A 15,430-nucleotide genomic window follows, 5' to 3' on the forward strand; every position below is an offset into this window, starting at 1 on the left:
ATTGATCAGAATGGTGAAGAAGCTGCTATACAAACACTGATGTGATACATACTCTCTTTTTTTGTTGTTACTGCTGCTTCTTTTGTAGATGTGTAGTCTAAAATTCCAGTGCTTCCGGTAAAGACTTTATCAGCTGTTGTAGAAGCAACTTCTGATGTTTCTTCAGATGCTACAGATGTACTCATAGTTTGTGTTGCAGATGAAGCAGTCTCTTCTGAAACTGTTGTTTCTGAACTGACTGATGTTCTTTCAGCTGGTGAAACTGTTGTTGCCATGGAAGTTTCCCATGGTGTGGAAGTTTCTGCAATTGTTTCCTCTGTAGTTTCCGATGGTTCTGTGCTGGCTGATACTTCAGTAGTCATTGAAATTTCTGTGCTTGTTAATACTTCTGTACCAGCTGATTCTTGTGATGTAGATATTCCTGTGGACTGTGAAACTTCTGGTTCTGAAGTGGTAACAGATGAAACTTCTGTTGGGTAGGAACTTCCTGGGGTTAATGAAGAAAATGAACTTTCTGAAGTTGATGATGGAATCAATGATGAACTATCTGAAGATGATGAATACAGTTCATCTGTTGTCACTTCACTGTATGCTGTTGAACTTCCCTCAGTTGTTTGTTGGGGTATAGTGTCATCAGCTTTTGCAAATGCTGAAGCATCAAATTCTCCTTCAAACTGTGGAATTGTGGATTCCTCTGCATCTGATGACACAGTTGTTGTACTTCCTTCTAAACTAATTGCAGATGAAACAGTAGATGAATCACTGCTTTCACTTGTGCTTTCAACAGTGGGTGTGCTGCTGTTTTCATAACTAGCTGTGCTACTGCTTTCATCACTAGCTGTGCTGCTGCTTTCATCACTAGCTGTGCTGCTGCTTTCATCACTAGCTGTGCTGCTGGAAGTGTCAGTGGAAGATGATTCAGTAACAGTATCAGTTTCTAATCCTGAAGATGTTGTCATAAGCCCTGAAATCTCTGTTGTGTCATCTGCTGTTTCAGTTTCTCCACCTGTTATCTCTGCAGTTACTGTTCCACTATCAGTAATACTTTCAGCAGTGGTAGAGTCTACAGAAGTAGATTTGTCAGGAACAACACTGGTTTCATAAAGATTAACAGTAGTTCCAAAACTAGTGCTTCCATCAGTATCTGAGGCAGTAGTCCCAACTGATGTGGTATCAGGTGCTTGACTACTGGAAAGTGATTGAGAGTCAGTGCTACTGTAAGTTTCGGTACTCATAACATCCTCCCCACTAGTGGTCTCTGGTACTGAAGTGCTAAGAGGGGCTTCAGAGCTAGTGCCATCACTTCCAGATGTATCTGGCAGACTATGAGGCTCATCTGTGAAGCTTTCATCAGTGGAGGAAAAGTCATCAGTCGTTTCATCGTAAGCGTCTGTTGTATAAGCAGTGTCTTCATCTTCAAAGGTGCTTGCTGCATCACTTAGCATTAATTCCTCATCGGCCATTGCAGCTGTTGAGAAACTGGATTCTGGAGATCCTTTGGTATCTGTGGCACCTTCAGAAAGACTGACAGTACTCACAGAAGATAAGCCACTAACTACACTATCAGACATGATTGTTGCCACGAAGGTTTGAGATGGGAGTCCATCAGCACTAACTGCTCCTACTTCTGATGTCACTGTAGCAATGTCTTTAACACTGCTAGGTGATTCAGTTTTGCCCTGGAAAAAAAATGCAAGAAGTAAACAAAACTGATTCATGTGATTTCACATGGATTTAGATTACAGTAAAAATTGAAAGAATAAACACAAAAAACTTTACACATGTATATAAATGGATGGTAAGTCTCCAGTTAAGGCAAGAATATTAATTATATGACATCAGAAATCAAAACAATATTCAAACAGATGTGAGATTAGTTTGAAGAATACAGTTTCAATGACTCCACATAAATTGTTGTTTTAAATAGATTTTAACGTAATGAATCCAGTATCTGTACACAAATATTTCAAAACTTCATCTCACAATAATTTTTGTTTAGCCTTCATTTAAATTTTCATACTTTAATGCACATTTGTCTATGAAATTTTAGTTGTATGTCACACATTTTTGTTACAGAGAGATGTAGGGAAATGCCAACATCTTAATGCATTGTTCATAAGCTGGCAGTGTCAGCAACCATTCTGGTACTGACATGAAGTCAATGAAAAGAAAGTGTCATCTATTAATATTTAATTGAGTGGTGTGAAGATTGTGTTCCAAGTCAAATAATTTTATAAGAATAGTGACAGTATACTACTGTGCAAAGAGGATTTTGCTGTCATTACTAGCGAGGACATTATGATCATGTTCCACTAGTTTGCTCAGTTAGAGCACTGATCTGTAATTTTGAAGGAAGGAGTTCAGATTTGTGTAAGGAATCTGTAGGTAGCACTCAAACTGTATATACCTCAGAGAATAAAGATGCTGTTTGTATTGCCATTGGCCTCTACTGCTTTATCTAACAACATACCTCAGCACCCTAGTGCTATAAATTACAGATGATGCACATACTAAACCCTTGAGACACTATACTGCATAAGAATTTTTATGAAAGGAGTTAGCTGAGAATATCATTTTCCTTGATACTTATGGGTGAGAGATAACTCTTACTTTCATCTTAACATCAGTTTGAACGAACAAAATTTTCATTAAGTGAGGTGCAAATATATCTCAATTTATATCATTATATCATCATAATGATTATGTAAGCTGTGTGCTGCAGGAAGTAATATCTTTCTTGACTCATCTATGAATACAGTTTATTTTTCAGAATAATATAAGGAACTCTTTTGGTGATGTACTACACATCTTTTGTAGCAACTTCAATTGGAGTTCATTACGAAAGAGTTTTTCTGTGAAGCTTTTGACCTCATTAAACAAAACTGCAATGAATCTTACAACTCATATTTGTATCTTATTTTGTCGATTGATTAAACTTACTTAATAACATTCAAGAATTGGTTGAATTAAGATTTTGTTAATTGATCTGTGTAGACAATATTAAAAATCCTTAAGATTTTTCCAACAAATCTCAGTTCAACACATCCCACCATGTAACCACATTGTCTCACAATGATGACATCTTTTGTTTCCAAGCTATTGTTATTTAAGTGAAAAATGATACATTAATTGTGGTGATTTGAGTGATGTCTGATTTACGATGGAAATGATGAAACATGATTTTTTACTGTAGCAAGTTTGAACTTTTGAAATAAGCTTATAGAGATAATGGTCTAGGTCAAACACAGTCTTATGACTGGTTCTCCTGCTTCAAAAGTGGTTCTCAATTAACTAAAGATAATCTCAGTCACTCATACATCATATTTCATAAATCCCATCAGAAGGTGAGCCTCTAAGAACATTTAAATTATGAGATAGAATTGCTGGTTAGTACTTACTTTCAGGAAGTGAAATATTTACTGTTAACAGCAGACACACATAAAAGTACATGACAATGTCCTAGGTTTCAGAACTATTAGTTCCTTCCTAAGCAGCAAGGAAGGGAGAGGTTGGAGAAGATGGGGTAACAAGAGAACCTGTACCCTGGGGAAAGTGGGGGCCATGGCCCCACCCTAGCTCTCATGGAAAGGAAAAGAATAGTCAGTATTATGCAGATTTTTAACAGGTTCAGAGCTGAAACTTTTTTAACGTTACTTATGAGTTGTCATTCACCTTTCAAAATGTTAAAAATACTGCATACCCACTTGTAGGGCAGTTTACTCAGACCATAAGATGAGAAGGAGTCACCTGTGAGAACAGGGGAAACTAATATCACGTGGGGGGATTTAAATAGCTCATGCAGTGTAGTAGGCATTCAGTTTCCTTGAGTCATGCTGTAGGGCATGATCAGCAACTGGTACTAGATGTCACAAAGATGACAGTTATTTTACACGCATTTATGTGCTTAGCCAGTTCAATGGCACTCATTTCCACATGAGAAGCAGTACAGTGGGCACAGGTAAGCTGATAAACAATACATATGGTTCTGCATGTTGTTCTGCCTTTGATATTGTATGATTTATCAGTGATAGAGCTATATTATGTGGTAGTGGGTGGATGCATGGGACTGGTTTTACAGTCAGGATTATTAAAGGGGTAGGAACCTTGGGATATGGATTAATGGTTTGGGAATATCCTGTGGTTTGACTAGGATGTTATGGAGATTAGGAGAGTAATGGAGGGCATCAGTGAGCGGTGAGAGGAGGATGTTGGGGAAGGAGGATTCATTTCAGGGTTTGACTTTAAAAAAATCATAGGCTTTGCAATGGTAATGTATTGAGGCATTCAAGGCTTGGGTGGGACCAGATAGGAGGGGTGTACCCAGGCATCCTCAAGTCCAACTAGTGATTCTCAAACCATTCTGACCTAATTTGTGAACAGTAACTGCTGTATTGTCTTGCTGGAGGTACATGTGGCCTGCAGGGTGCTGTTTGTGAGGAAACAGACACAGATGATCAACCAAACAAAACCGGAGGACAGCACTTCAAATCCCTAAGCAGTAATCCTGGTGAATGCCACGATGACTCCTTCGAAAAAGGCGAAGGTAATTCAAACTTATGTTCTACCTCTAAAACTGAAACTAAAATTCTTATGAACAGCCCTTGGAACGACCAACAGTAATGACTACTGCCGGGTCATTCTCAGCCAACAGGTGTCACTGGATGCAGATATGGAAGGGCATGTGGTCAGTACACTGCTCTCTCATCCATTGTTAGTTTTCATGACCAGAGCCACTATTTCTCAATCAAGTAGCTCCTCAAATGGCCCCACAAGGGCTGAGTGTAATCTGCTTGCGAACAGTGCTTGTTAGAGCCGGACGGTCATACTTTCCAAGTGCAAGCCAAACCCAACAGCACTTAACTTTACTGATCTGATGGGAATCGGTGTTACCACTGCAGCAAGGCCATTGGGCTATTCCATCTCTAATGACCTCACTTTCACCTTCCTCCCTTCACTTAGTTGAACTAGAGATTCCGTTTTATTCGATATTGAGAGGCAATGGAAAATTTATAAGGAGATCCATTTCACTCTCTGTAAACATTTCCCAAACAAAAATAACTTCACCACCAGCTTGAAGAGCACACTGTTGTCAACTGGGGCACGTTGTCTCACGTTGCTTTTTTTTTTACTGTCATTGGCATATAGCAACACAAATACCACAACTCATCAGACCAAATAACATTTTTTTCCATGCTTCGAACATCCAGCTGGTAGTGTTCCTGATGCCAATGTTAATGTCTGTGAACTGTACATTTAGCAAGCAGAGGAGTGCATCTGGGGCAATAGTTCTTGCACCACGCAATGATTGGGTGATACGGTAGTTCATCATTCATTACCCAGTATATATTTAGTGAAAGTGTTTCACTGTAATTCATCTATTCAATGTCATAATTCACAATGTTCAATATCAATAACTGTCAACATGTTCTTGCTCATGATCATGACAGCTGACTTGATGGCAGTGGTTTTCTCCAAACTGAAGTATTCATAGTACACCTTTGATTCAGTGGTACATGAAAAACCCAGTCCCTATATGGACCTAGTAATGAGGGTGTTCCATATACCAGGAACGCACAAGCTAGCTGTGATCAACTGCACTGCTATTTCATGCCTTGTCCAACCTACTCTTGTCTGTCAAGTCAATTGCCAATACAAGGTTTGACATCATCCCAGTCATCCCGATCACCAAACTTTGGCACTTGACAAAGGTTGCAGAACTGATCTCTCATTCAATAGCCCACAAGGGTATATGTACAGCAACATTCCTATTGCTTCACATATACCCAATGCTACTTTTGCTAATAATGCCTTCTCACTGAAAACAAATTACTGCGTTCTTACTGCCAGGAAGTCTTCAAACCAGTCATTAAATTGGCCCAATGTTTTATGAAGGCATAATTTGTTTCTTATGGGATGGCATGTAACAGATTTCATGTACAGGGCAAGCAAGTTCACACGTGTCTGTGGAACCCATGTTCATTAGTAAAGTGGAGATGTTCAAGCTTAAGAAAAGTAATCAAACACAAGAACAAAGCATTTCCTAGGAGTCTACATCAGATCTTACTAACTACACATTTTTGGAGTACCTGTGATATTGTTACTTTAAGATACTTCCCCAACTGGCTGCAGGCATTATGAAATTACAAAACCCTGCCTCACTGCTAGCAATGGATATACCGTTACTGAAGGGTCTCCAGTGGAAGTGCCCATATCATCCACCAACAGATAACTTCCATTGATTGGTATCGATTCTAGAAAATGTCTACAACGAAGAGCTGACGCTGAGTGTTGGCAAAATAAATGACATCTGAACATCGCTAGAATACAAGCTCACTTGGGATATGAAGGGTCAGAAGATTGCAAGGAACTATCCTAGGACATGCCTGAAGTGAAACTACGAAATCCTTAAACTTGATGGTTGGACAAAGATTTGAGGTCTACTCCTTGCAATTGAAAGTGCAAGGCCTTTAACAACTGCATCAGCTAATTTAGTGTAAACAGTGAATTCATATAGCATGTTAAAGATATAAATAATGTTCCTATCACCTGTTTCTGATGACATAAAGGCATGTGTTGAAATGGACTAATCCAGGAAGCTGACAATCGTACATCATCAACAACTGTGATACTGAATCTGAATGAACTCTTCAAACAACAGTTCAGGATAAAGTGAGGGCACTTGGCTTCCTATGTCCAAGCATCTGCTCAAAAGGCAACCATCATAATAAAATATACAATCTCTCCCGTGCCTCATCCACAGGATGTAGGACATGATATGGCTGGAGCATTTAACAATGAGATGATATTTGGATGATATTTAAAAAGTGATAAATTTTCATGAATACACTAATAGCTCAAATTTACGTTATTTTTAATATACATGTGCCCTTTTCTTATAGAGAACAATTATTTTATCTACTACAATTTCAAAATAAAAATGAGGAAAGGCAACTACTCTTCACGCATAGCACATGGAAAAACTTAAAATATCACTAGCTCCTGAATGAGCTTCTATTTTTATCCAGTTAAAGAAGCACCCCCACCCCACCTTCCCTTCAGTCCCACACAAAGGGTGGTGGGATGGGGATGGAGGGGGGAGGGAGAGAGAGAGAGAGAGAGAGAGAGAGAGAGAGAGAGAGGGAAGGAGGGAGGGAGGGAAGGAGGGTAGGAGGGAGGGAGGGAGGGAGGGAGGGAGGGAGGGAGGGAGGGAGGGAGAGAGGGAGGGAGGGAGGGAGAGAGAGAGAGAGAGAGAGAGAGAGAGAGAGAGAAACAAATGCACACCCCTATGAAAACACAGCCAGCCATCAATCAACTGCAGGTGAGTGGCTGTCTTTCCTCATTTTTGTTTTAAGTTTCGTTATGGTAACAATTTCAAAATATTGTTTTGTAAATATATTTAATTCACCATAGATGAAGCTTCCAAGACAGTATCTGTAGTGAAGTAAATTTCTTCCTCTTCTTCACATTCTTCCTCCAATGAGACCTCATCATCTGTAGTGATGACTTCATCTGTAAAGAGAAAGGAAATTGTTCACTGGCTCTCAAGTAAAAACAGGTTTACTATTATGAAGAACAATGACTCAAGTAACAGCTGTGCAATCAATCCACTACAAACAAATTGTTAAGAAACATTACAGATTTAATTTTAATTGGTGCTTTATGTTTTACACAATGTTTTATTTTTCATTGTTTCCATTCATTATTTTATCTCACTCACATGAGGAATTGCTAGTTGTATTAGTGGATTGCTACAAGGACCAATCAAAACATAAAAATTTTTCAAAAGAAATTTTTTGTTGAGGAACAATATTCTAAGTTACATCACTTCTCCCTCAACCTCTATGCACTTGATCCATCCCTTAACAAATTTCCTTATTCTGTACTGCAAGAAGTTCTGTACCATCATGCACATCTACTCTTGCACCACATCCAAAGAAAACTTACATACAAATGCTCATTCATTATACCAAAAAGGTGAAAATCAATTGGAGCTAAATCAAGACTGTATGGTGGATGCTCCAGCACTTCAAGACTAAGAATTTGAATACAGTGGATTGTTTGATAGTCATATGAGGGTGGCCATTACCCTGAGGCAAAATTCACACTTTTTGAAAGCTTCCCTCTCCCCTTTGTTTTGATTTGGGTTTCAGATCTCACAGTAGTTAACGGTAGCTGTCACTATTCACTGTTTGACCTTTATAAGTGTAAGGAATCAACAAGGGGTCTTTAATTTCTTAAAACACTATCATCTTCAATTTTCCTAGGTTTTTAACTTTTTTGCTGTAGGCAAAGATGGGTGTTTCCACACCGTGCTCTCTAACTTACTCTGCGGTTCATAGTGACATATTCATGTCTCATCAATGATTATTATATGCAACTGTGAAAGATCCGTAGAGATCTGGATACACCATGAACTGATAAATAAAGATTGCAGTTTCCAGTTAAGTAAGACTTCAGTCCAGGCTAGAGCACGTTCCAAGCACAACAGGCTGTGGGAAGATCTGCTCATACCACACCAAATGAAGAACTGATACCATAAAACACAAATGCACCTCCTCCACAATAGCAACATGCCACCCTGAAGGTGACAGCAGAGAAAGGACGGCTGCTTGTATCCCAGCAGTGTACTGCCACCTCCACCTTGCCAGCAGAGCCAAGTTTGAGTACCACCTGCTAAAGATTGCCAACAAGTGAGAGGGAGTATATACTACAGCACCAAGTGGATGACAGTCAGTCAACAGCACTGCCTTAAGATGGCTAGAAGCCAGCTTCCTGAAATATTGCACAATTTGGATGACCTCATCTGGCTAAATACTCGAAAACAATTCAAACTTCCTGTTTGCGTTTGTCTGTCAATTGGTCTGGTACACAACAAGCACAAACTTAGCAATTTATTTATTTATTGAGATTCATGGACAATTGCAAATGATGAACCATGGCTAATGTCCAATTTATGTGCAAAATCATAAATTTTGGCATGATATCATCATGAACCATTTGATCAGCTGTATCAATTCTCCTGTCAGTTTTCGAAGTAGATTGGCTACTTGAATGCTCTTCATCACAGGCAGACACATATCTGCTTTTAAAGCAATTTATGGCAGTCACAAACTTTTCACATACTATTCTGCAATAATTTTCACAGGTTTAGTCCTTCCAGAGTACAGAAAATGAATCACTATCCCGCATTTCTTCCTTGGTGCATATGGGCAACAAGACAGTCATTATAAAGTGTTCTCAAATCACTAGGAATAAAGCTATTTACTGAGCCAGCACAGCCAACATGAAAAACCACAGAGTACAGTATGTCATTGTTGAGTCAGTACTTTCAACCTGTCGAGCAGAAATACAAGTGCATTTACTTACAGAGTTCCCTCTAAAAGAAGAATCACACAGGAAAACTCAAAAGGCATGATAGTTGTAATTCTTAGAGAAAATGATATTTTCTGCCATGATTCTTTTGATTGTCATGCAATGATTGTATGCTGTTAAAACTAGTAACAGAATAATGTTGACTACGTGTTGACTACGTGACACAAAGTGTTCAAGGTAATTACAGACTAAACCATCATCTGTACATTATCTGATACCTGAAATTATTTATGATTAGAAAAACAACATGAGATTCTTCATTTACCTTCACTGCACTGGTGATTATTGCATGAATCTGTTTTAAATGGGAATTTATCTGCATCACATTTGTTTACATCAGCAGTCTCATTTGCTACCAAGCAGAGAACTTGTCTTACTTTAGTTCCTCCACCACATTCTTTATCACACTAAAAACAAAAAAACAAAAACTGCCATACACATTGTAAAACAAAGCATACGTTTTGCAAAAATATACTTCATTCATTTACAATAAAAGTGGAAGTTTTACCTTACTCCATGGGCCATGGTACCATTGCCCTTGACACTCTTCTTTCCCTGTGCAATTTCTAACCTCTTCATATTTTCTACTCAAGTCACAGTTTTCATTATCCACTCGCTTCACTCTATCACCATCAAAGGCGCCACAAAAAACTTTTCGTGTCTGAATGCCAGTGCCACACTCTGCTGAGCACTAGAAACAGATGAAGGTCAACAATAAAATTTATGCCTGAGCTGTTGCACATCAGATGTAACTGATACATATATAGAATGACAGGACACAGTAAAACATTTTTTGTTGGTGTTCTGAAAACAAGAAAAGAAAATGAAATCAATAGACACACTTACGTCACTCCACTGTGAGGCAAACCACTCATGATCACAAGGTCGCGGACTTTTACAAGGTCTTTTGAGTTCTTCTAGCAGGTATGGTTGACAGAATTTTTCAGGATAACTGACCCCAGCCTCACTGACACAATGCGCTTCTCGAGTCTCGAATGTCAGTCCACATTTATTTTCACACTGTGAGCAAAATTAGAAATGAGCACAACACAAGGCACATACCACACACAAAAATATTTATTATGTCATTACAAAAGGATGAAGTTCAATTTGTTGCATAATTTAAGGCAACACACATATCTATCCTATTTCTTTCATTGAATATACAGCATCTTTCGGGAAATTCTAGAACTCATCTCTCATAATTTCTTAAATAACAGATATTTCTCTGCTTTGATACAACTCAAAATGAAAAGATTTTGTTTGGAAAACAAGGGGAAAACTCCACTCAATGTATTCAATAGACATAAAATATTTTACTTGCTGCCCAAAGTTTATAAATATAAAATAAAATGCAGAACAGCGAACCTTTGGCATTTTAGTAAAAGAACTGATGATTTAAAAAAAAAAAAATTGGTATTATCTGTATATACTATGCTACTATTTGCAGTTTGGAGAAAGACAAAGACCTGCTGACTATTTTTCATATCCTTACCTTAAAATTAGGAAACAAATGCTGCAGTATTCTCTTCATGCTAATAATTCATAAGTCTTGATAATTACACTCATTCCCAAAGTACACAAAAGCATAAAACATAAATTATATTGAAATAAGATTGCCTGAATTTTACAAAAACCAGTTTTCTGCACAACTCAGCTCCTGGTTGTAAGCAACAAACTGTTCAGTCCCAAATAATCATGCCTGACACTATAGTCTCTTCCCCTTGATGGATGACATACAAGATATTAGATCAAGTGCTATTTGTAATCAATACACTATCATAAAGCATGTAAATAATGTTGATTAATATTTTATGTTATTTCATGTAACTAACCCAACTGCACTGAAAGACGAGCTGCAGTCACAGATGTAAAAGAAGTGAAACTGTATGGTTATGTAAAAAGTGTGGTGCTGTTCCGCATTTAGAAGACTGTTTTGAGGTCTACTTATACCCTACAGTCATACTAGCTGATATGTAAAACAATCATACCAGCTAATATGTATTAAATTCCATTTCATAGCAACCAGTATGGTATTTAAATATGATGTCACTGTGTTAATGCAATTGTATTTGCTCTGTTTGAAGCAGAGTGTATGGACAACATGTCAGTGTGGTAGCAGTATCTTCCAATTTTTGGCAAGCTAAGGTTAGCTGACCAACACAGATATCTTTTTGACAACCAGTGATCGCAAAAGCCCTTCATCATGCTGCATCTGCAGCATGAATTATTAATCATGATAGATATCTATGTGCTTTGTAAAAACTACCATAGTAAAAATGAAAGTACTGAAAAAGAGTTGCTATTTGCAAAGGATAGCATAAAGTCTTTTACATAATTACAGATATTTTATGTAGGTAATCTTGAATTTAAAACAAGTGTGAAGTGTGTTCTGATTTTTCTAATGGAGAAATAATAAGTAGTACAAGACAAAATTGTATGAAAATATATAAAAGACATTATCCTGTAAATTTTAACATCACAGGTGTATCTACAACTTCACTGAATAACATGCAAAATGGAAATTTTATCAGGTTATGATGATGCTTTTCCGATAATTCTAAGTGAAATGATTTAAGGACCAATATTTTACATGAAAATAGTTCTGCTAAAGTAATACAGTTTTGAAAAAGAAGGAAATAGTAAATCAATTATTAAAACTGGCCATTATGTGAAACTAAACTCAAAGAGCAAACACACTGTTGAAGACAGTTGCACTAAATAAAGAAATTTAACATTGTTACGTATGTCAAATCCCATGTATGCACAATCAGTTTCAAATTAATGCAATCCTGCAAATACAAAGCTAGATTTTATGACAATATTGTAAGAATCTCATATAAAATATTCTCTCTGAAAAAAGAGATTACATTAATAACAATGGTGCCCCAGCTGAAAGATATAGAAGTTTGTTGTACCTGCTATCATGTAACATGACCAAACAATCAATTCTGTAATGGCAGTAACTTGGAAATGTGAAAACATAACAAAGCAATAAATTGTAACACTAGTAGGTGTGTCTCAACCTGGATCTTCATTTTTCGTGAAGGCTGATATATATATACAAAAAGACAGCTGCAACACATGAGATTTGAATAAAATTTCATTCATGTGTTGCACTACATGACACCAAGAAAATTCGAGATAGGTTGTTCCAGTTACCATCCCAAAGGCACTTGGCTGACAACAATGTTGACCTGTGAAATGTTACATCAACTTGTGGCATCGCTCATAACAACTTGTCAATGCAGCATTGCGCCAATCGGCAGTGCGTACCTTCTCTGCCAGACTGTCAAACAAGTGGTTACCAGTGTGTTATTTATATGCACTAAGCAAGCCACCAGACACGGTCAAGCTGGTGACCATAAAGATATGGCCACTGTGCTGTTGAAACCCTAGCATCCACCAGCCAGTGTGGCCAAGTGGTTCTAGGCACTTCAGTCTGCAACTGTGCGACCGCTACGGTCGCAGGTTCGAATCCTGCCTCAGGCATGGATGCATGTGATGTCCTTGGGTTAGTTAGATTTAAGTAGTTCTTAAGTTCTAGGGGACTGATGACCTCAGATGTTAAGTCCCATAGTGCTCAGAACCATTTGAACCTAGCATCCACTGGACAACTGTCATCATCGTCAGCCTGCCACCCGTATACCAAAGACTGGTGTTCGAGATGCCATGCTGCTGCACCTCCACACTGCTGCCCAGCACTGTCGACGACACAGCTAGCACCAGCAAAGCCACTGGGGCCTTGACCACCAGCTGCTGTTTAAGCACCTGACGCATCAACACCACAAAGCAGCCATGCTGTCTGCCAGCAGGAAGTGTGGCTTTTAGGTATGTCCGTCACAGCTACAGTGACATAAAGACAAGTAACTCAACAATAGGCTGTGACTACCTTATGAAGACACACACCTATATCTGCTCTTGCAGGTGGAACAGTAAAGAGCAGCCAACTTCACTTCTGATGGATTTCTGTAGCCTCCACCATCTCATCAAAACGTCCATGCACGACAGCTGAATGCCATCCTGACAAACCAGAACTGCTTCTCTACCACCCACCCTAGAGGTCACACACTTCAAGTCTCTGCAGTGGTGTCAGTAGCAGCATGTGTGTTCTGTCACCACACGTGGGTTCCTTGTATCTTTTATTCCTGGGTTTGTGTCCGTCCTCTTCCTATATGCTCTCAGTGTAAACTACTAGGTCCTGTAGATCTATATACCAAGTTGCATGATGTAGTGTGTAGTGCTTGCTGACAAAGAGAGCACTACAAGAGGCAATGTAGAGAAAGTGCATTGCTAATATCTGGCAAACTGTGAATAGTGGGGAAATTTAAATGAGTGTATGTAGCAGACAAGTGTAAATGTAGTTTATCAAAAGAAGTTTTGTCACGAAGCTTCTTTCTTTCTTCTTTCAGTTTCTGCAAGGCACTCCAGTCAGTGATTCTACTCTCTAGAGAGGTAGTAGAAAGTCATAATACAGCACTGACAGGATAAAAAATTGATCAGTGTCATAACAGTGTCTTATGGTTCAGATTTTTTGTCTACTAATCCTACAACACTGACTTAAAACAGAGCAGCAGGGTGCTGAGACACTACATGGATGTGAAATGGGTCACTGACTGTAACATCGTCATTATACTGCTGCAGGTCCCTTGAAGTTCAGTCAACTTATTAGTAGAGAATCTACCTGAGATAACTGTCCAAATCAGTGTAAAGAACTATAGGAAGCACAATGAAAGAACATATCATGTTTCAGGGAAATATGAGGAGATGGAACTGTTAGCTAAGTAACAGGAGTTGAAATAAGGCTGCACAGGCTGAAACTGGTGGACCACTTGTCGTTAAACAAAAATGTTAGTGCTATCACAGAGCTTACAGAACATGGTATGCTGACTGTGTCATTCTGGGATGAGAGGTTCTTCTTGCTGAATTCATGTGCTTCTACTTCAAGTAGCAGATTTCACAACATAGTGATAAGATGTACTGGGTTGATAGGATGAGGGATAACATGGGGAATAAGATGAATATGTTGATGAGTATGAATGATATGTTGATGAATCTCTTCATTTAAGGAGGGATAATTCATGGAAATGAGCAAGTATGTAATTTTATGTAATTGCAGATAGGTCAAATGAGACCAATATGGTAATCGTAGGAAACCTCCCAGAATCCCTATCTCTATGACATGGTTTAACACTGTTGCCAAATGGACAAGTGAATATCATAGAATGTAAGTGTTTTTGGACTAGACTTGCCTATAGACGTGGTGATGTGTAGAAAATGTTGCATGAAACAGTGAGTGGACTATAAAAAGTACACCCAAGTGTGAACAATGTTGGCAACAGTAACATATATCAGCTATCTGACTGTATGTTCACAGCCCATTTGCACAGCTTTCAGAACTAGTCAGTCACTAGTACTACAGAAACTGCTGAGAGACTACTTGTTTCAAATTGTGTAGTATGAATGTCTGTTCTAGCTAGCTTTCAACAAAGCAGAAACAAACTATATTCAAGGACAGAATTTCTTCAAAGATGGGAGGCATGTTTTGGTGCAGACAAGTTAACATGATGCAACTGAAATTCAGAATTTGGCTGACGATATGGCCAACCTGCAAAATGCCCCACACATTATGTCAACATGTGGCAACACACTCGTAAGAACTCATTGACACAGCACTGAGCCAATTAGCAGTGCATGCCTTCACTGCAAGGCAGTCAAATGAACAGTCATTGGAATGTCATTTATACTCGCAGAGCAAACCATCAGGCAACTAGGAGCTGGCGGCCTTAATCAGACAGCCGTCATGCAGTTGAACATCCCAGCATCTGCTGGACAACTGGTCATCATCAGACATCAATCAACACTAGACTGTGCCCACTGGTTGAGGGTATACCCCTGTATCCATTCTAGCCTGTGCAATGAGTTTTCATGAATGCAGTCTGTCTTGCTGCAGCCACCTTCACCTCTGATGGATTTCTGTAGTCCCCACCTATCCATCAAACAATGCCCAAGTCATATCCTGACAGAATGGTTTCAGTACCATCCACCATGGAGATCA

The 15,430-nt window shown here is 38.7% G+C and overlaps 1 protein-coding gene across 3 annotated transcripts in view; it reads right to left on the reverse strand.

Annotated features, from left to right (window-relative positions):
• The window catches only part of LOC124614005 (papilin), a 256,846-nt gene that overhangs the window by 186,602 nt on the left and 54,814 nt on the right, over nucleotides 1-15,430 (reverse strand). For all 3 annotated transcript variants that reach the window (XM_047142813.1, XM_047142814.1, XM_047142815.1), the window contains exons 9-13: nucleotides 10,219-10,392; nucleotides 9,881-10,063; nucleotides 9,638-9,779; nucleotides 7,406-7,509; nucleotides 53-1,679 (exon numbers count right to left, since the gene is read on the reverse strand). In XM_047142813.1, coding sequence (XP_046998769.1) covers nucleotides 53-1,679; nucleotides 7,406-7,509; nucleotides 9,638-9,779; nucleotides 9,881-10,063; nucleotides 10,219-10,392 — 2,230 coding nt within the window. The remainder of the gene's footprint in view (nucleotides 1-52; nucleotides 1,680-7,405; nucleotides 7,510-9,637; nucleotides 9,780-9,880; nucleotides 10,064-10,218; nucleotides 10,393-15,430) is intronic.

Source organism: Schistocerca americana, chromosome 4 (assembly GCF_021461395.2).
Source record: "Schistocerca americana isolate TAMUIC-IGC-003095 chromosome 4, iqSchAmer2.1, whole genome shotgun sequence".
Taxonomy (NCBI): Eukaryota; Metazoa; Arthropoda; class Insecta; order Orthoptera; family Acrididae; genus Schistocerca; species Schistocerca americana.